The sequence below is a fragment of the Xenopus laevis genome, chromosome 2S, assembly GCF_017654675.1.
Source record: "Xenopus laevis strain J_2021 chromosome 2S, Xenopus_laevis_v10.1, whole genome shotgun sequence".
Taxonomy (NCBI): Eukaryota; Metazoa; Chordata; class Amphibia; order Anura; family Pipidae; genus Xenopus; species Xenopus laevis.
The window spans coordinates 141,595,661-141,621,827 of NC_054374.1; the positions used below are offsets into that span (position 1 = coordinate 141,595,661).

The 26,167-nt window shown below is 41.1% G+C and overlaps 1 protein-coding gene across 2 annotated transcripts in view; it reads left to right on the top strand.

Moving 5' to 3' along the window:
* Positions 1 to 3,191: 3,191 nt before the first annotated feature.
* The window catches only part of fam124a.S (family with sequence similarity 124 member A S homeolog), a 28,759-nt gene continuing 5,783 nt past the window's right edge, over positions 3,192 to 26,167 (top strand). The window contains exons 1-3 of one of the 2 annotated variants that reach the window (XM_018250196.2): positions 3,192 to 3,463; positions 16,434 to 16,465; positions 24,462 to 25,198. In XM_018250196.2, the coding sequence (XP_018105685.1) occupies positions 3,408 to 3,463; positions 16,434 to 16,465; positions 24,462 to 25,198 (825 nt within the window). In that variant the 5' untranslated portion in view covers positions 3,192 to 3,407. The remainder of the gene's footprint in view (positions 3,464 to 16,433; positions 16,466 to 24,461; positions 25,199 to 26,167) is intronic. The other variant, XM_018250198.2, reaches the window with a different exon arrangement.

Genomic DNA, 26,167 nt, shown 5'->3' on the forward strand with positions numbered 1-26,167 from the left:
TACAGTAACAGTTGAATTTATGGTGAATATGTTGGCAATATGGCTAATTTTTGAATGTGCATGGCAAAACAGCCACTTATTCAGAGGTTTATTATCCACAATGCTGCAGTTTTTCCAGAATGGCAGCGTAATTGTGAATAAACGAAATAGCACACACTCTAACAAGTAATACAGACTCTGCTGCAAAGTCACTAGTAATACGGACTCATTGCAATAGAGTCACAGGTAATACAGACTCATTGCAGCAGGAGTCTGGTAATACAGATTCATTGCAGCAAAGTCACTAGTAATACAGACTCACTGAAACAGGAATCACAGGTAATACAGACTCTGCAGCAAAGTCACTAGTAATACAGACTCGTTGCAACAGGAGTCACAGGTAATACAGACTCATTGCAGCAGGAGTCACAGGTAACACAGGCTCATTGCAGAATGATTCACAGGTAATACAGACTCATTGCATTAGGAGTCACAGGTAATACAGACTCATTGCATTAGGAGTCACAGGTAATACAGACTCTGCAGCAAAGTCAGTACTAATACAGACTCATTGCAGCAGGAGTCTGGTAATGCAGACTCATTGCAGAAGGAGTCACAGGTAATATAGACTGCATTACAGTCACAGGTAAGCTAATACAGACTTATTGCAGCAGGAGTCACAGGTAATACAGACTCATTGCACCAAAGTCACTAGTAATACAGACTCATTGCAGTAGGAGTCACAGGTAATACAGACTCATTGCACAAAAGTCACTAGTAATACAGACTAATTGCTAAATGATTCACAGGTAATACAGACTCCGCAGCAGGTCCGGACTGAGAATTAAAATAGGCCCCAGCATTTCAGGTACACAGAGGCCCAACCAGCTCACACAGAGGCCCAAACAGTCCCCACCAGCCCACTAAATATTGACTTTCTATGGTACCTTATAGCAGCCCCTCTGGCATTTGCCAGAATCCACAGATTGCCAGTCCGGGCCTGCTCTGCAGCAATGTCACTAGTAATACAGACTCATTGCAGCAAGAGTCACTGGTAATGCAGACTCATTGCAGCAAAGTCACTAGTAATACAGGCTCATTGCAGCAACGTCACTAGTAATACAGACTCATTGCAGACTCATTGCAACAAAGTCACTAGTAATACAGACTCATTGCAGCAACGTCACTAGTAATACAGACTCATTGCAGACTCATTGCAACAAAGTCACTAGTAATACAGACTCATTGCAGCAACGTCACTAGTAATACAGACTCATTGCAGACTCATTGCAACAAAGTCACTAGTAATACAGACTCATTGCAGCAGGAGTCACAGGTAACACAGGCTCATTGCTGAATGATTCACAGGTATTACAGACTCTGCAGCAATGTCACTAGTAATACAGACTCATTGCAACAAAGTCACTAGTAATACAGATTCATTGCAGCAGGAGTCACAGGTAATACAGACTCGTTGCAGCAAAGTCACTAGTAATACAGACTCGTTGCAGGAAAGTCACTAGTAATACAGACTCATTGCAGAAGGAGTCACTAGTAATACAGACTCATTGCAGCAACATCACTAGTAATACAGACTCATTGCAGTCTCATTGCAACAATGTCACTAAGTAATACTTATTGCAGCAGGAGTCACAGGTATTACAGACTCATTGCAGCAGGAGTCACAGGTAACACAGGCTCATTGCAGCAAAAGTCACTAGTAATACAGACTCATTGCAGAAGGAGTCATAGGTAAAACAGACTCATTGCAGCAAAGTCACTAGTAATACAGACTCATTGCAGAAGGAGTCACAGGTAATCCAGACGCATTGCAGCAAAGTCACTAGTAATACAGAGCCATTGCAGCAGGAGTCACAGGTGAATATTTTTTTCTAGAAAAGGTGGCAAACCTATGCAGTCAGTGGTAATAGAGACTTGGAGCTGGTATTTCCAGACAGTGAGCATTTCATATTTTTGATAATGTGATGAGAAGATGGGCTACACATGACCTGCCAGTGTGCCACTGTTTTATTTTTGCCAATGCCAAGCAACTGTGTAGTGCCCCCACTGAGACTACAGCTTTAAGTGTCAAGGGGGTGCCTGTTACCAAAGCATTCTGGCATTCCTGGTTGCCATGGTCACTGTCACTACAAGGAATCAGAGGATGGTGACTGTGTGCACTGAAGTATGTGTTCATGTACAGCACAGACTGTATACAAAGTTCTTTGTCCACACAGTAGATAAATATAGGTAATTTATAGTTACTATAATGATTATTTGTATGCTTCAGAGACAGGGCCTGTTAATCTTTGGCTTGTTACACTTTAAATCAACGACTGGGGTGAAAAATGCAATTTGTTGCTGGTCCCTTAATCCTTTATCTGGAACAGAACTCATAAAGCAGGACACAGTGTTGCTCTTATGGGCCCAAAAAGCCCACTTATGGCTAATTCTAAGTAATGAATATTTTTATAGTTGATGAATCATTTGCCTTCACCTTCTGACACTTTCCAGCTTTCAAATGGGGGCCACTGACCCCATCTAAATAAACAAACACTCTGTAAGATGACAAGTATTTTGATATTGCTACTTTGTATTACTCAGCTTTCTATTCAGGCCTCCCCTAATCATAGTCCAGTCTCTTATGCAAATCAGTGCATGGTTGCTAGGGTAACTTGGACGCTAGCAACCAGAAAGCTGAAATTGAAGCGTTTTAGATTTTGACACACAATGAAATGGATGTTTGTGTAAATGACAGCAGCCCAGTTGGAGAGGCAGTGGGAGTGACATTTGGGGGCTCATATAGACAAATACAAGAGTCCTCTGCACTCAAACCATTATCAATATATTAAGGACATTGAAACATAATAATGCCTTCCCCTTTAAACAAAACAGGGATTGTTTGTCCATAGATTGCAATATATTTAAGCTGGCCAACTACGTCACAGTCATCCCATATCTGGCCAGTCCTATGCTCAACTTGCATCTGATTCGTTCAGAATTCAATTGCTTCATTATACATTTTACACAGGGACTAAGTTTTTCCTTGTTTGTTATAATTTAGCGGTCTCAAGCTCCCACGGGAATTGCAATGACATCATTGCTGTTGTACAGGTGAAGTTTGGGCTCAGCAATTTCATGAGAGAAGTCAGTGGCTGCCCCGGGGGGGATTAGCTGCTGTTGCTGATGATAATGAGAGGGGATGGAGCGTGAGGAGATTTCATTCAATGGCTGACACAAAGGGCAGGGGCGGGGCCACTGCAGCCGGGGAGCTGAGAGAAAACCTTGAGGTGAAAAAGAGGGATACAGGGTCAGAAGGCGGGGAGAAGGAGGGCACGGAGAGGTGGGAAAGTATCGGGGTATCCAGGCAGGGAAGGGGAATAACCAGACTGAGAGCTGCGCTGTGAGATGGGGCCCTGAGCTGCGCTATGGACAGAAAGGCTGGAGAGGATGACTGGGAGGACTCGGGAGCAGAAACAGGGGGGTAGGTACAGACATCTGCACAGATTTCTTCTGGCTCAACAAACTCACTCTGTTTCACTTCCACGTACTTTGCTCTGTTTGTTTTTTCCTGTGTGACATGTGTGTGTGTTGCACGTAGGGTTGCCTCCTGGCCGGTATTTTACGGGCCTGGCTGGTAAAAATGATGGTTGATCCCAATGTTATTAATAGGGAAAAAAAATAAATAGATATAATATATAGGAAGGCCGGTATTTTTTTCCAGAAAAGGTGGCAACCCTAGTTGCATGCTCTGATGTGTGTGTGTGTGTTGCATGCTCTGATGTGTGTGTGTATTGCATGCTCTGATGTGTGTGTTGCATGCTCTGATGTGTGTTGCACGCTCTGATTTGTGTGTGTGTTGCATGCTCTGATGTGTGTGTGTGTGTGTTGCACGCTCTGATGTGTGTGTGTTGCACATTATGATGTGTGTGTGTGTGTGTTGCACACTCTTATATGTGTGTTGCACACTCTGATGTGTGTGTGTTGCACGTTTTGATGCGTGTGTGTTGCACGCTCTGATGTGTGTGTCTGTGTGTGTTGCACGCTCTGATGTGCATGTGTGTTACATGCTCTGATGTGTGTGTTGCATGCTCTGATGTGTGTGTGTGTTGCATGCTCTGATGTGTGTGTGTTGCACACTCTGATGTGTGTGTTGCACGCTCTGACGTGTGTGTGTTGCATGCTATGATGTGTGTGTGGGTTGCATGCTCTGATGTGTGTGTGTGTATTGCACACTCTGATGTGTGTGTGTTGCACGCTCTGATGCTTGTGTGTTGCATGCCCTGATGTGTGTGTGTGTTGTACGCTCTGATGTGTGTCTGTGTGTGTTGCACGCTCTGATGTATGTGTGTTACACGCTCTGATATGTCGGTTGCATGCTCTGATGTGTGTGTGTTGCATGCTTTGATGTGTGTGTGTGTTGCACGCTCTGATGTGTGTGTGTTGCACGCTCTGACGATTGTGTGTGTGGGTTGCATGCTCTGATGTGCGTGTTTGTGTTGCACGCTCTGATGTGTGTGTGTGTTGCACGCTCTGATGTGTGTTGTACGCTCTGATGTTTGTGTATTGCACGCTCTGATGTGTGTGTTGCACACAATGCAAGTCAGACAGTGGCACAGCTACTTTCCAAAGTATCTCAGAGTTTCTTGCTTGGGGTAGTTTTGTGCTGTATTTAGGTACGGTGCTACCATAGGCATGAACCTAAGTATATACCACTCAATAATTCAAAAATGAAAATAGGGACAAAAACTTGCGCTGCACGCGGCAAACATTTTTCAGTTACGAAAATTTTATGGACACACACCCTAATTACCATGTCCATTTTAAAACATTTGGCAGGTTATGAAAGTTTGAACACATTTCTGGGAGTTTTAGAGCCATGTTTTATGTGTTATAACAGTTTTGCTAATGAAAGTGAATTGCCCTTTAAACTGCTAGTCTCAGTTCTCCCAAGAGACCCACTTATCTTAATAGTTACAATTGTATCTTTGCTTATTTTATATTGTTACAAATGTATCGAAGTGCAGCTGCTGACTGTTCTGGGTTCTCTGCCAGAAAACCTCTTAAAGTTTCAGAAACTTTGTATCTTTTTCTGGCATCCGTGCAGGAGATCAAAGAGAAAGTCCGGACATTTCAGTAAGAAACCTGGGACTGCGGGCTGAGCTGTCAAAATCGGGACTGTCCCGCAGAAAACAGGACAGTTGGGAGGCATGTAACGTGTGACCTTCTGCTTGCAACTGCACGTGTGCCTGGACAATGTGTGCAGGGCTGGAACTAGGGGTAGAGAGAAGAGGCCTCTGCCTCCAGAATTGGACAAATAGTTTCAGCCGGCAGCCTGGGAGATTATATTACAAAAAAAAATTGCAATTGAATATTGAGGCACTATTAAAGCTGCCACCCTAGACAAATGCGGAATGGCAATCTGTGGGTTTTGGCAAATGCCAGAGGGGCTGCTGTATGGTTCCATAAAAGTTACCATATAGTTGGCTGGTAGGCGGCTGTTTGGGCCTCTGTGTATTTGGAATGGCAGGGCCTATTTTGACTCCCAGTCCAGGCCTGCCCACGGGTGCCTATGTATAAATACGGCCCTGCTCATAGATTTCCCACCGACAATTTTCAGTTTATCCGGGAGGAAGGAAACAAGAGACATCCTGTTGTCCATGGAAGAAAAATGTATCATTGGTGACAACGCATCCCTTGTGCCGTTGCCTTAAATGTTCCCACTCAGGAGCAAATCAGCAGCCTATTGGCCCTAAAAAGCCCACCTTTCTGGCTGATCTTAGACTGCTGCTGCTGCTACTTCCGTTTGTTGTGCTAAAATATTTGCATTGATTTTGCAATTTATCCCTGTAACTTTATCCAATGATGCTCTGCTGGACTTGCTCAATACAACTGAGTACGAATTGTCAGCACTGATCCCAGAACTGGATACTAGCACTGGAATAGGATAAAAGTTTATTTTAGCATAAAGGTTCCCAAAATGTACAGCAGGCCCAAGCAGGGGGTGGGTGTTGTCAAATATGTTTTTATATAACATTTTGCATTTTTAATGATCAATCTTGCACTGGCCAAGAGAGTCCAATTAGGTGTAACTGCACTTGGCTAAGCAATTAGTGGGGCAGCTGTTATAGACAGGGTGGGAAGATAGTGGCATACCTCCCAACTGTCCTGTTTTGAGCAGGGCAGTCCTGCATTTGACAGCTCAACCTCAATCCTGGACTTGTTACTGAAATGTCCTGACTTTCTCTTTGATCTCCTGCACCAAACAGCCAGAAGAAGATACAAAGTATATCTTAGTTATTAGATACTTAGTTATTTTTGTATCAATTTAAGATAAGGAGGTCTCTTGGGAGAACTTAGACTCACAGCTTAAAGAGCGATTCACCTTCATTAGCAAAACTGTAATAACACATAAAAACTACAGAATTGTGTTCGAACTCTGGCAAATTTTGTAAAATGGACATGGTAATTAGGGGATGAGACCACAAAAATGGGTGTGGTCAAAATTTTTGCCACGCTTCGTGCAGCAAATCTTTTTGTCCAGTGCCGAACTGGGAGTTAAAAGCAGCCCTGGAAAAAACAGCGAAGCAGTCCTCATGCATACATGCCAATAAACCCTATACATAAAGACTTTGCCCTGTAAAGCATATGGTGCAAGTGAAGTTCTGCTAATCCAGGGCCGGAACTAGGGGTAGGCAGAAGAGGCACGTGCCTAGGGTGCAAAGCTTGGGGGTGCCAGGCACGTACCTCATGTGCAGCCTACCCCTAGCCTGGCAACTGTTACCTCAGTGAAAAGTGGGTGCGCTCTCACTCTTTGAAGTGCTTTGCGCATGAATGCACTCGGCTGCTTGTGGTTGAGCACATTCGTCCTCGGTTGCGCATGTGCGTCCCCAGTTGCGCAGGTTACACGGCCAGGTTGCCTAGAGTGCCCGGCACTGTGCTAATCTGCTATGCTACACACTTGCTCATGTAAGCGCATTGCAAATCTGTAACTGCTGTACAGCTCTTGGCAAAAAATGTGGCATTCAAAATGCCTGTCACTACAGGTGAAGAGACTGAATGCTTCCAACCTATCACCACTGGTTTCTGCCATCGGTAGTGTTTTTCACTGGGAAGTTATTTCCAAGCAATTAAAGGGGAACTAAAGTCTAAAATGGAATAATGCTAGAAATACTGTATTTTGTATACTAAACATAAACATGAACTTACTGCACCAGAAGCCTAATTAAACAAATGATTTATGTTTTCAAAGTTGGCAACAGGGGACTGTCATCTTGTAACTTTGTTAAACATTATTGCAAGACCAAGACTACGCACATGCTCAGTGTGGTCTGAGCTTCAGTTGGGAGTTTAAGCTTAGGGATCTTGATAAATTATCAAAACAACAAAAGTCAAATAATTTCTGCCAAAGAAGCCGATACAGCAAGAATGATTAATAATCAGAATATGCAAGTCTGAGGATACAAATCTCTACACGGTCGCCGGCTGCTTTACAGGGAAACAAACAAAGCTGCTCCAGTTCTGGGAAGAAAGGTGGGGATTGAAAGTATGATTATTTCCCTGCAGAGCAGTTAGGCACTGTCTGAAGTTTCCTATCTGCAGCTATCAGAGCAAGTAAAATGAAGGGGGAATATCACTGCATAAAGTCAGGTTTATTATAAAAACTATACATATTTTTTAATTAAAATATATTAGATATAGATTTCATTTTCAATAAATGTATTGACAAAGGGGTGTGTCCCTGAAACATTGCACTATGCATTAAATAAAATTGCAAGGGCTTACCCTACTACACGCATGGCTTGTGTGTAAAAAATAAGGGCCGTCCCCTGGGATCCTAAGATTCATGGTGCACACAAACATACCAAACAAACTATACATGTTAGGTCACATGAGCCAATTAACAGACAGAATTCTGTATTTTGCTTCCACACTTCTATCTGTTACAGTTAGAATTGTAGTATATCTGGTCAGGTGATCTCTGAGGCAGCACACAGACCATCACAAAATGGTGGTTCAAGGCAAGAGATGTAAAAGGGCAATATTTACTTAAAGGGGACCCGTCACCCAAAAACATATTCAACATTCTATTACACTATATAGATCAATTGAATCTTGTTTCCTTCAGTCTGGGAATTCATAATGGTAGCAAGCAGGCAGGAACCATTTTGTGGACACTGTTATGAAGGCAAGCCTTATATCATTTTAGAATCTTGTTTGTGTAGAATGGGGGACCTGATGTCCATCCCCATGCCCTGGTTACACAATTAAACGGTGAAGAGAACGGGGGAATGTGGGGGGAGGCCGGGGAGCAGTGACATCTAGGAAGTGCTGAATGGAAAGTGAAAGTAATTGTCTGGCTGCCTCTATGCCTAAGGCATAGAGGAGCGGAGGCAATATTTGATTGACAGCTGAGATTTTTAAATGACCTTACAACAGCTATGAATGCTTTAATCAGGGCCGGAACTATGGGTAGGCAGAAGAGGCACGTGCCTAGGGCTCAAACGTGGAGGGGCGCCAGGCACCATAACTCTTCTGACACCTTGCCCCTAGTTCAGACCCTTGTTTCCCCTGTAGCATCAATCCAATACTTCTTGGATGCGCACTGTTCTGTGCATGCACGCACTGCATCAGGTTGTGTGCTTGTCTACGCTTGTGCGTGCGCTCCTGTGCATGCGCGCATATCAGAAGGGGGGTGATGTAGTCGCCTGTGTTGCCTTTGGTGCCCGGCACTGGCTCTCCCCTCCCCCTCTTCCCTCCCTCCGTCACACCCCCTACCTCCCTTCACCATCTTCCTATGGAGCGTGCACACTCGCACATGGGCGTAATCCCGAACATGTATGCGTGCACACGGGGGTGGGTTAGCTGACCCGTTGCCCAGGGCACCCTGTCGGCATAGCCCGGCCCTAGCTTTAATAAAAAATAGAAATTGGATTTCATGTTTAGTTTGAAAAGGACTTTTACTATAAAGCTTTTTGTGTCTGGGTGACAGGTCAACTTTAAATATATATACCAGTTTGGTAAGATTCTTTAATACGCCACTAAATATGATATAAACAATCTGTATGTATGTTCTGTTGTACATCGCTTCAGATTACGTTGGTGTATAATAAATACATGATTATAATAACCAAGGGCAATCGAAGCTTTTTGTACAAATACAATGCACGCACTCAAACACCAAAGTCTCTTTCTTACAAAAATAAACATAAAATCATGTCCTGTTTGTATCAGTTTTAATGTGTCCTGAAATGCTTTCAGAGTAGGTCAATAAATGAGCCTTTGGTCTCCATGGCAAAGAAAACACTTTAGTTTACATTAGGAAATCAGTGATTAATTCCTGTCCTCCCAGGGCCCAGGTGCCAGACCCATCATAAAACCAATAGCCTGGGCTTAAGCTTTGCAATCTGTGATTTAACTAGGATATCCATTGCTAATAGAGACAGCTGTTTATATATTAGCTGACAGTAGAATAGAAATCAGTCATTAGTTAAGCTGGCCATGTTGAGATTTTTAAAAGATCCAATCCTCATCGTGAGACCACGATTATCTCGGAACGATCGTACGATCGTACGAATTGTCCATCAACTAAAAATACCAATTTGCCAGGAAAACAAAGGGGAGCTGCCTGCTTGTCCCTGCAAACATAGATAGATTGCACTGGGACCGACAACGATTTTTTAACCTGGCCGATCAATTTCCTGACAGAGGTCAGCCGAAAAATCGTAAGATGTTCGATCGTTCGAATCCCACTAACCGCACGATAATTTCGAAGGATTGGTCGGACTTCGCTAAAATCGGGAGTTCGGCAAGAGAAATCTTTGCGTCTATGGATTAAAACTTTTGCTGGACTACATACATGTGATCTATTATCTGGAAACCTGATATCCCAAATTCGAAAGAATTAAAGTCCCCATAGACGCAAAGATTTTTCTTGCCGAATGACCGATTTTAGTGAAGTCCGACCAATCAGTCAAATTATCGTGAAGTTAGTGGGATTCGAACGATCGTACATCTTACGATTTTTCGTCCGACATCTGTCAGAAAATTGATCGGCCAGGTTAAAAAATCTTTATCGGTCCCAGGGCAATCTATCTATGTTTGCAGGGCCAAGCAGGCAGCAACCCTTCAGTTTTGCTGGCAATATCGCCTGAAATGGTCTTTTTAGTTGATGGACACATCGTACATTTAAACGATCATTTCGAGATAATCGTGGTCTCACGATAACGATTGGATCTTTTAAAAATCTTTACATCTATGGCCAGCTTAAGTCGGTCTCACCAAAGTAGAGAGAACCAAAGCAAACCCTTCACCAGATCAGCCCGGTGCTCAATCCCAGAGGATCCGGCAGCCTCCCTTATGCTAGAGAACAAAGAAGGATCGGCACACAGGCATTCAAATTTGCAGTGTTACCTGCTCGTTTAATGTGCGGACTGCAACGTTTCGGGGTCACGCCCCTTTGTCAAGCATGTGGAGACAATAGTGCAGACATTAGAAATAGGGTGTTCAATTAATAAATTAGCATATGTAATTATCAAAACATCTGAATACACAATATATAAAGTGCAATAAATTCTCGACTCCCATAGTGAACAAATTAGTGTCCATGATGATAAAAATCCATAATCCGTTTATAAAAATTAGAAAAATATCCAAACTAGTCCAGTGTATTAAAAATCTTGTGTTGTAAAACATCCTAAAATAGGATTCTTTATAATAAATGACATACAAATTTTCATAAATTTTTTTTTCAACTGACCGAAGTAACAACTAATTGGCAACAAAATATCAAATATCTCTGTCCCTAGCAAAATTACATATAGCAACATAAAAGAGCTACAAAATATCTACTACCCTTACCATTGAAGGAAGGGGAATTTTTACCTGTCCCTGGGTAGATATCAAGCTGTTTTCTTATCTGTTAAAAAAAGAAAAGAAATATATAACCACAGTATTAGATACTACTTCACAAATAACAGGACAAATTATACTCCTCATTCAGGCCCTTAGGATTTTTTGTTTGAAGTAACCAGATCCAAAAACATTCTCTCTGGAGCAGTTCACGTTTTATATCACAACCCTGTCGTGCCTTCACTTTCTCCAATATCTGCCAGCGCAACTGAGATACTCGGTGCCCCTGTGTATGAAAATGTCGGGCTAATAAAGTTTCCTTTCTCACTTTCTCTTGTCTTTTATTACCTATAGGGACAACCATTGGAACAGGTGGTTTATAGTTGCGTATATTGGACTTGTGTTCATTTAGTCTTACTTTAATGGATCTGGACGTTTGGCCGACGTACGCCAAACCACATGGACATTTAATACAATAAATAACACATTAAGTCGGTGCCATGGTGTGTTGTATAAAGGAGAACGAAAGGTATAATCACTGGCAGGGGGGTGCCAAAATGTTAGGCACCTCCCTTTGATTATAATGGCTTACCGATGCTCCTCTTTGGTAAAAACTGCACAGACTGCAGGTATTTCTGTAGAAGTTGATGATCACCATCTTCTTCGGCTTCTTCCACCTTCTCTTCGCTCTGGTCCGAGCAGGAGCATGCATGGTAGAGTGAAAAGCCAAACTTAGACACAAGAATTAGAAGAAAATCATGGCGAATAAGCTCCTATAGAACCCACCCCCCCCCCAGTGTATTTTAAAACAGATGCACTAACTTGAAGTATCAGATAAGTGATTTCAACCACTAGGGGGTACTTAACATTTATCACAGTCCAGTGATTATTACCTTCCATCTCCTTTAATTCATACTTTCAAGATTTGTCTACTGAAAAAAATCTAAAAACAAATCAAATACATTGTAATAAAATTCCACAACTGAAACCTGGCAAATATTAACAAAATCAAGTTTCACTTATTCAAGGGCTTTCAGATATATGCTAGCAATCATGAGAAAAAAAACCCATGTCTCCCCATGTGTTTAGTTTACTTTATATATCCAGGGTGAAACAAAATAAAAGCATGCTATGGTTTTGTTTGCCTTAACTGGTAATGGCTGTGGATAAAATATCCTTTTTTATTGATATTCTGCCAAAATTCTACAGGCACAAAACAGCCCCATTGTTCATTTTGCAGTTTACACCCAGTTGTAAGAGTTCAATCTGCTGACCTATTAACTAGTAGCTGAATGTAGCTTTCTCTTGTACCTGGCTCAAACCGGGAGGTGCTGACCTCAGGCTATCTGAATTTGGTAGTATTTAATGAAGGTCTAGACCAGGTATCCCCAACCTTTTCAACCTGTGAGCAACATTCAGAAGTAAAAGGAGTTGGGGAGCAACACAGGCATGAAAAATATTCTTGGGCTGCCAAATAAGTGCTGTGATTGGCCATTTGGTAGCCCCTATGTGGATTATCAACCTACATTGAGGCTCTGTTCGGCAGTGCACCTGGTTTTTATACAACCAAAACTTGCCTCCAAGCCTGGAATTCAAAAGTAAGCACCTGCTTTGAGGCCACTGGGAGCAACATCCAAGGAGTTGGAAAGAAACATGTTGCTCACAAGCTACTAGTTGGGGATCACTGGTCTAGACAAATCGCAACCCATTCATGCAGAATAAACTCTTATTTAATCTCAGTGACATTTGGTGGTGCAAAGTGTATTGTAAAATTGCAATTTGTGAGCTCAAAAGAGACAGTTTTGTGGCAGAGTGGAAGGGGTTTGTGTGGATCGTGGGCAGGGTTTTGTCAACGGAGCTTGATCTGGTGAATCAAGGGTGTGGTTATGTGTTTATGGCCCTTTTTGTTTTACTGGGGCCCCATTATGCTTGTTGGAAGTGGCCTCTGCCCAGTGGTCAAGGGACTAATGGTTTAATAACTGGGGCCCCCTGGAAGAGTAGGACAGGGTAGTAGTACAGAAGTAGAAGAGTAGTACAGGGTCCCATTATTCCTGATGGTGGCCCTGGCCAGAAGTGAAACCATCCCCACTATAAAAATGGTTGCGGCAACTAGTGTACAATTCAGGAAATGTTGACACCTATATTGCTGCATCAAGAGGATGTCATGAGGGTCACAAATTAATAGGCACCAGGTATTCAGCTGGAATTCTGGATGTGCATTATGGGTAGAAACAACACTTTGGACTATAAACTCTTTTCCTAAGTAAGGCCTAGTGTTGTATGCATTTACAGAGAAATTCATGTTATTATTATATTTAATGTAAATTATTTTTATTTGTAAAAACTATTGCTGCTGCAGCATTTTTATTGGGTGGGGTGCTGAGGGTTTTTTTTTTTTTTTTTACAGGGTTTGATTTCATGTGGTCATTTGCTGCCTCCTATTGTCCTGCCAATAAAAATATATCAATCAAGTCTCAATGTAGAACCGGAATGCCCTTTTGGCGTGATAGGCAAAAACCTGATACCCTTTTGACAGATTTATCTGTTATTTTCTATTAGTAATAAAGCCACAATCATCTAAATCAGCGAATCGGGGACCCTTTATTTGTTGCTGAGTTGTTTAGCAACAGTTGTAGAGTCACCGGTTGGCCATCCATGAGCTATAGGATTCTGTTGGCCTTTCCTGAGAAATGAGCTGAGTTCATTTTTTGCACACACTGACTTAAGACAGGTCATTATTCTGCAATGATTCATTTATATGTTAAATCCTTGTTTCTACATTCATTGTAAAAATGACTTCATAACGCCACAAGGCCACTTAGACAATGAAACTGGCAGGCACATTATAGGCCCAGAATACAGTCAGAATAATGAGAGGATCATAGGAAAGCATGAACTGGAGAAGTAGTAAAAATAAGCCCATTAGATTCTGGAACGCTCATGGTAAATGTATTATCAGTGCAAGGATGATCTCACTTTGGTAGGAATACTCCATTACTCCTCTCAGAGGCTTGGTGTCTCGTGTCTTCACGTCATCATGTTGGAAAGTCATTTAGGGAAGGTTGCAAAATGTCCAAGAAAGTACTGTTATCTGAAAAACAAATATTTCACAGCTTGGTGTAGGGTGAAAGATGTGTCAGTGGTGGGAGGAATCACATTTTCCAAAGTGCTCGACACTGGTGACCACGTTGCAGATGTTGCATTAGGACTTCCGGTATAGAGGGTAGAGACTGGTAACCTGTGGCCTTCAAGATATTGTTCAACCAAAACCTCCAGAATCCCTTTGGCTGTGGGTGGATACTAGCAGTTTTACACGAGCTGGTTTAGAAACACTTATAGTTGCCCCTCTCCCGTGATCCTCTTCATGTCTACAGCAGCAAAAAAGTCATCTGTGCTCCCCTGGACATGCCATCCTGAGACCTCACTGCATATACTATACAGTATCATGCAAAAGGATTAGTACAATGCGAACTGCTTTTTTACTGATAGTGGACATTGTTTAACTTCAGCTCTATTTACTAGCACTAAACCTATAACGGAAAACCTGCCATAATATCATTTGTTTATAGAGTTTTGTAGGAAGATCTGCTTTGCATCGGGGAGATTATTTGCTTATCTGATTTATTTGAAATAATGTGCCATTTGCGGAAATTGTTCAAGGGGAACAAGAGACAAGCACTAAGCCGTCCCTGTCAAACAAGGGAGAATAAATAAATATCAGACTTTCCGCTCTTCTGTTTATAGTTGGATCTTTAACTAGGATGGAAAATAAAGCTGAAGTTCTCTGTTATCCATTACCGACCTATTGGCAGGCGGAGAATACTTAGATAGGTGTCATCAGTTCTGGCCTGGTCTACTGACGTGTGTTATCTGCTATGGAGCCTCATTAAAGGGGGAAGCATGCACCCAAATTGTAGTGGCTGCTATATACAGGTATGGGATATTTTATCCAGAAACCTGTTATCCAGATAGCTCTGAATCATGGGAAGGCTGTCTCCCATAGACTTCATTTTATCCAAATAAAACAAATTTAAAAAAAAATGATACTACCTTGTACTTGATCCAAATTAAGATTTAATACATCCTTATTGGAGGCATGATGATCCTATTGGGCTTATTTAATGTTTAAATTATTTTATTTATTATTTTTTAAACCCTAGGTAGCGAGCATTCTGGATAACAGGTCCTATATCTTTTATCTCTTTTCTGTTAGATTTTGAAATATAAATGCTTTATTAGTGTGCTTCTTCAACCTATATTTTTCCCAACTCCAAAAGACCCATTCTGCAGGTCAGTAGTTTACTGCAGATTGTTGACTCTTGCTGGAATCAGCCAATTAGAGCAGGTAAAACCTGTCAGCAACTCATAGCATGAGTGTTTTGGTTGCATCTGGATGAAAAATATTAGGTCGAGGTACTCACAAACAAATTGTTACATATATAATAATGTGTAGGAAAAATGATAGAGACTGTTAGTGAGTCAATTAATCATCCACTATCCTTGCTTTCCTGTAAGCAGTGTAGGCAGTGCATGGGCACGTGGATCAGATCCCCCATTCTGGTGCATAAACAAGAATTTTGATGCTTCCCTTAATAGCAGTGATCACAAAATGGCACTTGCCTATGTGCTCTAATTGTGGATTCCAAAAGAAGGAGAGGAAACAAAATGTAAATATTTTTTAGAAATTACGTTTATTTTGGAAAAATGAAAAAAAAAACATCAATTTAATTTGCAGGGTGACGTATACCCCTCTAAGACCTATCTCGTCTTGCATTTTGAAATGAAAGCTAAAACACCACGTATGTTATGTTCATTGTTTTCATAAGAAATATGAAATTGTTTCTGTTATAATATATATATCTCAATAAATCAATATAATATTTTCTATTTAACAAAAAGCTAACAATGCTTTTATGGATGTAGATCATAATGGGACAACTCCACTAATAGTAAACCTTGCATAAGTAAAGTATGGGCACTCCTGGTATAAAGGCTGGAGTGACTGAATGTCTTAACAGAACAGAACACTACTTCCTGCTTTGCAGCTCCCTCGGTTTCCACTGATTGGTTACCAGGCAGTAACCAATCAGTGACTGAGGGGGCCACATAGGTCATAACTTTTTGCTTTTGAATCTGAGCTGAATGCTGAGGATCAATTGTAAACTGACTGACAGATATGTCCCATGTGGCCCCCCTTCAAGTCACTACTAACTCAGAGTTAGAGAGCTTAGAAGCAGGAAGTAGTGTCCTGTTATGTTAGACATACAGTTACTTCAGCCTTTATACATTACATTTTTGGCTAACTAACTATATTGGAAACATTTTTTATTTTGCACAGCCTATCTATTTAACCTGTTTTATTTTTACACTTAACTGTTCCTTTAAGATGGTCCCACTGGGGGCAGTTCTTGAGCCTCTACATGACCAAAGTTCACGCTGCTCTTGCTAATGGTGACTGCATATGCATTGGGAACCTCGGTGCCAATATACGTTTTTAGTGTTGCAGGAAACATACATTGTTCTTGTTGCTTATATTTGATGCGGTTTTGCCTGCATGCAATATACCTGGGTCATTCTCATGTAGCCTTGTGTTTGCATTGCAGGTCAGACTACAGTCGCTTGTCCTCCACAAGTAGTAAGTATATCAAAGTGCCTCCATGCCTACATAGAAACTATACAGCTAAACACGCAGAATTGAAATACAGTTACGGGTTAACTTATCTGGAAACCCGTTATCCAGAAAGCTCTAAAATTCAGGTCCATCTCCCAAAGAGTCAAATTTAAAGGAGAAGGAAAGCTACAGAGGCATTTTATTGCCAATAGATTAGCTGCAATAGTGCAAGCTAGAATGCTATATTTATTCTGTAGAATGTTCTCTAGAAGCTCTCTGTTTGTTTCGGATAGCGGTTTCAGAAGTCGCCCGAAGTTGCCTCACGAGGAAACTTCCAGCGACTTCGGAAAACGAAGCGCCGCGTGTGCTTTAGCACAGGCGACTTTTCATTATAGCGGATGGGAAGACATCGGCAGTTCGGGGAGATTGTCGCCCATAAGAAGAGGGGATTAGTCGCCAGGCAACTAAATCTCCCCAAATCTACACATGTGGACTAACCCTTAACCTTTCCTTCTCCTTTGAGCAAATAATTCTATTTTTTTGTAATTATTTCCCTTATAAAACAGTGGCTTGTACATTTGTATTGGCAGAAATGGGTTGATTTAATCTTTTTGATTTAATCTTTTTATCCCTTATCTGAAAAACCTTAAGTGCCAATAATTCTGGGTAACAGATCCCACACCTGTACCTGAATAAATAAGTGATACAAAGTAGTGATGTAAAAAGCTTACATCCAATCCTAACCTGCCATCTTCTTGAAACCTAGCAAGCTGCCATCACTTGTATACCAGCACCCAACCTGCCCCTCTCTGACATCACAGGAACAGGTAGGGGAAGCACAGGTGCAAGTATATAATTAAGCGGCAGAAGAAGAAGGAATAGGGACACACTGAAGTTATGGGTGTTGGCAGAGTCTGGTCCACCATCTGCCCGTTGCCACTAAAGAGTGTTGCAGCCCACACAACACTAATACAAAGTATGCTGAGAGCAGGTTTGGTTCCTGAATTAATAAAATATTGTCCCATCACGCTTAGATGCCCCATGCAAAAATGTTGAGCAGGGGCTGAATTGCCAGGACTTTGGCTGCTATGGCTAGGAAAAGGGGGTCTAAATGAGAGGTGACCGTTGCTTTGGTTGGCATTACAATCATGGTGACTACTCAACTTGCTGGTGTTCCTCAAAGAACAATGGTGATGTTGGTCTGCAAGTCTGACATGTGTGCCATCTATAGAATGTCAAAGAGGAATTCTACACAGTGCCGGACTGGGACACCAGGGGCCCACCAAAAAACCTTAGCCCTTGGCCCACTAAAAAACTTCAGACTAGGGGTCCACTCTCACTACTATTTTTATCCTCTCCTCACTCAACCTCCATTCTCCTAGTCTCTTTTCTTTACATACTATGATCTATTATTCCATCTATTAAGCCCTTTTTTCTCATAGAAATAAAAAATGACCATGAAATAGTCCAAATGTTTAGCAGCATGAGGGCCCACTGACACCTGGGCCCACCGGGAGTTTTCCTGGTATCCCTGTGGGCCAGTCCGACGCTGATTCTACATTAGGGTGCAGAGTCCCAATGCACCTTTACTTTGCCAGTATTCAAGGCCAGTGAGGCAAAGTATTACAGCCAATAATATAAGGTGGTTGATTAATGGAATAATTAGCTAATTATTTCCATCTCACTTCTGACTTGGAAAATGTAACTCACTGCCGTAAGGACTGAATAATGTGTCAGGCTTGTATTTGTTGTATAACTAGATATATACTGACTTTTCCAAGTCAGAAATCTTTTCTTTTCTTCTTTGGTTAAGTAACAGGCTGCAAAGATGATGGTGTTTTTGTTACAGTTACAGGCGTCAGAACGATATATTCTTCTTTTGTTCATGTCCTATTAAACCTGAATAGGAATGATGAAGTGACGTGATGCTCGGAGCCTCCATTCAGTGACCCTGCTGCCATGCTGACACGTATGCTTTATACAGTGGGAATTACACTCATGCACTCAGGTTCCGCTCTGAATTATCTATCAGACATAAAGATCTACTGCTGTTCTTGCAAATTGCTGTCAGCAAAAGACTAGGGCAAATTTACTAAAGGGGCGAAGCTGACGAAAATTCGCTAGCAAGGAGATAGGCAAATTTGCGCTCAGGTGAATGGACGTAACTATGAAAATTCACTAAGATGCAGATTTTACTGAACGTTACCTCTTGCGCCTGCCTGCCTTATGCTCCCTGTGTGTGCCATAGTCTACTGCCCTATGCTCCCTGTGTGTGCCATACTCTGCCTGCCTAATGCTCCCTGTGTGCCATACTCTGCCTGCCCTGTCCTCCCTGTGTGTGTCATACTCTGTCTGCCCTATCCTCTCTGTGTGTGCCATACTCTGCCTTCCCTATGCTCCCTGTTGTGTGCCATACTCTGCCTGCCCTATGCTCTCTGTGTGTGTCATACTCTACTGCCCTATGCTCCCTGTGTGTGCCATACTCTGCCTTCCCTATACTCCCTGGGTGTACCATACTCTGCCTGCCCTATGCTTTTTGTGTGTGCCATACTCTGCCTGTCATATCCTCCCTATGTGTGCCATACTCTGCCTTCCCTATGCTCCCTGTTGTGTGCCATACTCTGCCTGCCCTATGCTTTTTGTGTGTTCCATACTCTGCCTGCCATATCCTCCCTGTGTGTGCCATACTCTGCCTTCGCTATGCTCCCCATTGTGTGCCATACTCTGCCTGCCCTATGCTCCCTGTGTGTGTCATACTCTGCCTGCCTAATGCTCCTTGTGTGCCATACTCTATCCTATGCTCCCTGTGGGACTAGAACCTCGTATGGTTTGTTCTGGGGGTTTGTTACCATTTGGGAATTGTTGTTAGGGGCCCCTAAGTTGTTTAATTATGTGCTGGGGAGGTGCTGTGTTATCCACAGTGCAGGAGGAGGCATATGGATTTAAGGGTATGTTTTAATATGACTTAAAACTTTCACATATGAGTGATATTCCTGCAGTGAGCACCATCCGTTTGGCTGTTTTGGTGTGCTACCACCATTAATGTGGACATGGTCTCGTGGTAACATGGGTGTGGTTTAAAGTAGGTGTGACTTAAAAACAGGTAGTTGTCAACACTGGCTTCTATTATCGGCCCTCGTTACCACAGACATTGGACAGCACTGTTCTAAATAGTAAAATGTTCTGCTGTAGTAACAATTAGTCACTAAGTAAGGTAAGCTTGCCAGTCTTTTGGTTATAAAGATAATTCTCCAAATTATTTGAGTCCCCTGGGGAAAAAATGAAAGGGATCTAAACCTCAAAAATCAATTGGCCTAGAATCCCTAGATCTTCTCATTCTGTGTTAAGTTCTACTGACTGTATCTCACCATCGGTGCCCAGATGGACTATGTCCTCTCAATATACAGTTTCCACCATGTATTAACTTTCTCTTGATAAATAAACCCTTTCCCCACATTTTGTTTAGAAATGGAATTTATCCTTGTTGTTCTCTGAATTCTATATTATGGTTAAATACTTTTTCTAGCACTTTGGATTTGCTTTTGTCCTTTAAAGATCTATTACTCATTGACACACAGTGACATTTTGATGCAAATGATTTGCACCGGAGCTGTTTAATGAAAGTTCTGCACATGAATGACACATTTTCAGGTACCCTTTAGCCTAATGGTAGGGGCCCTTCATGGTGACATGAATACGTTTTATTTAATTCTTCTATAAACACAGTCATTCTTACTGAACAATTGGAAGTCACGTAATCGCAGGTGTACCAGTGAAACCCAGAGCGGCGGCTGGGATTTTCTGAAGTGGACAGTACTGCTCTTGACAAACTGATTAGCTATGCCGCTCTTTTATTTGCTTTGGTTTTTCACTTAATGCCAAGCTCAACAAAGGCAGATTTTGCCTGCGGTATCTGAAACTCGAGCTCCTAATGATGGCTTTGTGCAGTGCTCTGGTGGTCCTGCGAAACTGTTTATTTTGCCATCTAGTCACAATGACACAATGGGTGAATAGTGATTCCGCTGGTGCATCTCACAAAGCTCCGCTTCTTATCCGGGCAGCAGAATATCTTACATACAAGGACTGAGCTCACATAATGAATGATGTCTGTGTTCTACATCTGAGTCCTGTCTGGAGATAACTGGAAGGATCAGACTTGCTGATTCACAGGTTGCTTTGCTTGTAGCTTTAATTGTCACACTCCATTGTCCTGTTTATTCCTGTAAATATTACTCTATTAGAGTATAGTGGTTTTGGTTGTGGCATGCTAATGATTGGATGCTTTCTTATCTAAAATATATACTTATGTTCATGCAAGAGAGTAAGGAGGAATGCTTGTGGATTGTGAAAACTATAGATATCTTTCCTGCATTGACCTTACTAGAATGTTTTGGTGGTGGATTGTGTCCAAAAGTTATTAGGGGTCATTTATTAAGTGCAAAAGAAACTTCCTCTTGGGGTCTGGCTGCCTCTGCACATCATGCTGGCTAAAAACTCTAATGTGAGTTTCACAGAGCAGAGTTAATGAGCACAGGAGAGTCCTGTCCATACTACATACTGTAGAGCAACATGTGCCCATCTCCATTCCCTGATGTGCCTCCCCTTGCCCATCCCTCATGAATACAGCTCTGCCGAACACAGGTAACTCTCTATTCCTGCCAGGCCCAGGCTAGGACTTTTAAAGGCATTTAAAGGACACAGAACCCCAAACAGCCCCCACCAACCCAATAAATAGTGACTCTCTAGGTCAGAGGTCCCCAACCCTTTTTACCCATAAACCATATTCAAAGTTGGGGAGCAACACAAGCATTTAAAAAGTGCCTGGTGTACCAAATGAGAGCTGCAAATGGCTATTTGGTAGCCCCTATGAATATGGCTCACGGGTAAAAAAAGGTTGGTGTCCCTTGGTCTAGGGCATCTTACAGCAGCCCCTCTGGCATTTGCCAGAAGCCACATATTGACAGTCTGATTCATGAGGAGCAGTTGCAGGTCTCTGTAATCTAATTAGTTAAAATAGGAGCAAAAGAGAAGAGGGGAAATATCTTTTTGCAATGAAAATGAATATTTTGCAGAGATTGGCCTCAAATACAGGGTTAGGATCAGTGTGGTTCAGACTTCATCCGCAGTACCACTTTTCACTATCGTTTGCAGAAAGTATCTTCTCTAGGCAGAAACAGGAAAGCACCACCATGTGTGGTATATATATAATATATATATATATATAGAGGTTCAGAATATATCAGTGCATCTTTATTAGTGCATGGTGTATCAACGCGTTTCGGCTCACAAATGTAATTAGTGCATCACATATATAAATTAGATAAAACCACCATATTATCATATAATTGAATATACTGTATCACATCTCATAAACTCGGGATATCAAGTACCCATTTGAAATTCAACATGTTTGTGTGTGTCGATGTGAATGTATCTAAAGTTTGTGCCAAGAATCTATAATGATCCTTTTAAATCTTAGTGTAGGAATAAAAAAACCCTGATAAACATTTGTACCATATATAGAAAAATTGTGCAAAAAATGTTACTGCATAAAATATCTAAAATCATCATGAAAGGAAATCTATATATCAAAGTAATCTCAACAGTTTCAAGGCTACATACTTCATTCGGATTAACCCATATCTGTGGTCATGTCATGTTCCTATTATTATAACCACATTTCACATATCAATACTCTCTGTGGAGAGTTTGTACTCCACAATCAATATTGCTTTACAGTCAACATTATCACTAATGCTCAATTATAAATAACTAGCAAGAGAATACATTTCATTCAGCCCTCAAGGGACTATTGGATCCAGGGTCCGCATCCACCTTGCTTCACGTTGCAATAAAAGCTTAGATATGTCACCACCTCTATGTGGAGGGGGAATATGGTCAATCAGAACTGCTCGTAGAGTCGGCAGCCAATGTTTACATCCTAAAAAGTGTCTAGCCAACGGAGTGTCGGCTATAGAAACCTGACTTACTCCTCGTGAGCCAAGTACCCACACTATCAATCTGTATATCAGTCACCATCAATAGGTCCCTTAAAGACCGACCTTTGCGGTAGGCACATGTGGGTGGTGGCATATTAGTAAACGGTAGGTTGGAATTCATCTGTAATATCGGCCAATGTTTTTTGATCACAGTATTATATATATATATATATATATATATATATATATATATATATATATATATATATATATATATATATATATATATATATATAGTGAATAAAGTACCCCCTCTTGTAAATTATAAGGATATTATAAGTTACCGAGGAGTTTCATGACCATATAAAACACGCGGCCGAAGGTAGAGTGTTTTTATACAGGTCATGGAACTCCGAGGTAACTTCTAATATCCTCATATTTTTCAACTGGGGGTACTTTATTTATTATAATACACAAGTTTCAGTGAGTCATGTGACAGAAATGACATCAGAGAACTCACCGTTTATAACTGATGACATCAGAACTCATCGTTTATAAGGATATAATTTACAGGATATTATGGCTTTTGTGTGTATATATATATATATATATATATATATATATATATATATATATATATAAAATTGTAGAAAGGACCAGCACTCCGTTTTCCAAAAAAATTCAATGATTTATTCAAAACTCACAGTGTCTCCAATGTTTCGGCCCTCTTTGGGGCCATTATCAAGGATAAAGTGCTGTGTGTTACAAATCTTTAAATACCCACAAACCCTCCAGACGTCTTAAGATGACATCATTACCAATCAAATTATTCAATTAAACAATTATATCATAGGTGTGAAAACTTTTAAAATCGAGTGAAAGACATCCGTCATTGAGAAGTATATAAATACATAAATATATAAAAAATATATATATAAAAAATATATATATAAAAAAACCACCACTAGGTGTCACCTCGATGCCAAGTGTGAAAAATCCATGTGTCAAATCCATATAAAATCACTTTAAAAGTTCCAATATTGCTCACTACATTTCCAGATTCAGCAAATACATTGTAACATCATCTGCAAATAAAAAATCGTTGTCATGTATCTCTTACTCATGTTTCAATTTTCTGTATCAATAAACATTTGTACTTGCCATTTGCTGTAAATACATAATAAACATCTGGTTGGGAAAAGATTTCACCACAAGTTAAAAAACATTGAGACAAGAATTTACCTCAAGTTAAGAAACAGCTGAACACTTGTTGCCCATTTAACCCCTTGGGTGTTACACAGTCCAACTCGTGTATCCAAAAAGCCTCTCGTTTTAGAAGTATGTTATTATAATCACCCCCTCTCACTCTCTTGGGCACCTGTTCTATCGGCATACACCTAAATGCTGCCGGACTGTGCCTGGCCTCGGCCCAGTGTTTTGCCACCGGCTGTTGGGCGATGTCCTGTTTCTTGTTTTTAACCTCCTCTTTTTTATCTGGGTCCAATGCAGCCCGTATGCTAGACCTGTGCATCGCCATCCTTTCCTTCAGTTGTCTAGTGGTTTTGCCACAATAAATGAGGCCGCAGGGACATTTGATAATGTAAACCACCATAGTGGTATTACATGTCATTCTCTGTCTAACCGCATAACGCTTCCGAAACGTTGGAGACACTGTGAGTTTTGAATAAATCATTGAATTTTTTTGGAAAACGGAGTGCTGGTCCTTTCTACAATTTTATATATCTAATTTTGACCAAGCACCCGGCAAAAACGAGATGTGAAGGAGTGCGGGTATCATCTACGATTTCGTTATATATATATATATATATAAATACATATACAGGTAGAAAAAAAATGGTGTAAAATCCAGGAAAATGAAAAATCAGGGAAATGTATTATGCATAATATATAGGTGGGACCAGAAGACAACAATGTAAAATGATAACTTAAAATCAGGGGATGTAAAATGGGGGTTCTACTCTATGTTGTTTTTTCTTTTAATGTGATGATTATTATTTATTTAAAATCTCAATATTTGATGTATATTCAGCAAAAACTCCTTCCTGTGATTATTTTAACAGGTGAGCAATCGGTAGAAGACATCCAGGACCCGTTTCTCGTAAGCATCCATATCATTGCTGACCCTGGAGAATCCAAGTGTCTTCAAGAAGCTATTGATCGACTCTTAGCCTGGATACACCCCAATCTGCAGCTGTTCTGCGTTTCAGAGCGACGGGTATCAAAGAAAAGGAAGCCTTCCAAGAGCTTTGCCTCCCATCCAGCCCTTGCCGTTATTCTCTTTCTGCAGGAAGCCTATGGGGAAGATCAGATCCTACACCTACACAAGTGCTTCCAGAAACCGCCTTGGCAGTTCCACCATACTGAGCGCGTGCATGGAAAGTTCCTTCCCTACATGCCTTGCAACCAGGACTTCTTCACCCTGGCAAGTGGCACACCGATGTGGGCCATCAGGCAGGTGCATTACGGGAAGGAAATAATCCGCTTTACCGTCTACAGCAGTTATGAGAACTTTGCCGACATGATGAAAATGTATGAGCTGATCTTAAAGAAAAGAGTGTGGAGGAAAAAAACAGATTTTTGTGTCTTTACAGTTTATTCAAATATGGATTTTGACATTGAGTTTTCTCTGAAAAGACTTGTAAAAGGACAAAAGCCAGTGCCCCTGGAATCCTCGCTGCTTGAATTCCGAGTGAGAGACTTTGGCCAGCTGATCCCTCTGTTGCCCAACCAGTGTATCCCCATCAGCGAAGGCCGGTGGAAGACTGAAGATCATGATGGGAATAAAATATTACTGCAGGTAAATCTGTCTAGGATAAACATACTCAATGCATAGTTCTGTAAATATCACACCCCTCCACTGAGCCATTGTTTTTGTTGATAAGAACAGGATCTCTACAGTTAAGCCCAAATGTAGTTGACCAAGCTGGCCACAAGTAAGGCCAAATAACTAGGTTTGACCAGCTTTACAAAACAAACCAGGTATACCAATGTTCATCTTTTTAGAATAGTACGCACAATGCACCTCTTCACACCAAACAAAAAATTAGAAAGTTTATTTGGAAATATTCATGTCTGAGAACAATGAAAATAAATAGACAGAATACTTTTTATAAGTGAGGGATAACCACTGGCTTGTAAATTATCAAGGCAGTCTGCACACAATCTTTCACCTTCTATATATTTACCTATACTAAATTACAATGGAAGCAGCCATGTTGTTTTTGTTGGTGCTAGTACTTTCAAGAAGTGCCTGATAATGTCACCACATTCTCTACAGAATCCAACAGAGAGTCACATGCAGTCTGACATGTCCTTGTATAACCCAAACTAAGGCTTGGTCCTTCTCATTGTTGTGCTGTTTTGTGTTATCCTGAATGCAGGTTTGTTCATATAAGACTTACTTATTAGATTGTGGTACAGTGTTCCATTTATTCTGCCAAGGATGCTTGGAGAGTCACAATTTACTGATCAGTAATAAAAACCAGAGGAAATGTGAAAAAAAAAACAGAGAAGCAAAACATAAGTGAAATATTCAGCTTTCAGGTGCCCATTTGCTGTATGTGGAAAATGGAAAAAAACTTTGAGAGCATGATGGCAGTTGTTTCATGGGCAGTGATGCAAAAGGCTTTGATGGGGTGAGATAAAACTCGTAATGAGCTCCACGTGTCTCCCACCAGGCTGCGTGGCATTATGACTCACATTTATTGACAGGCCAACATACAAGTATATTCAGTCCTATAATGATTTCTCCATTCCCTTTAATTAC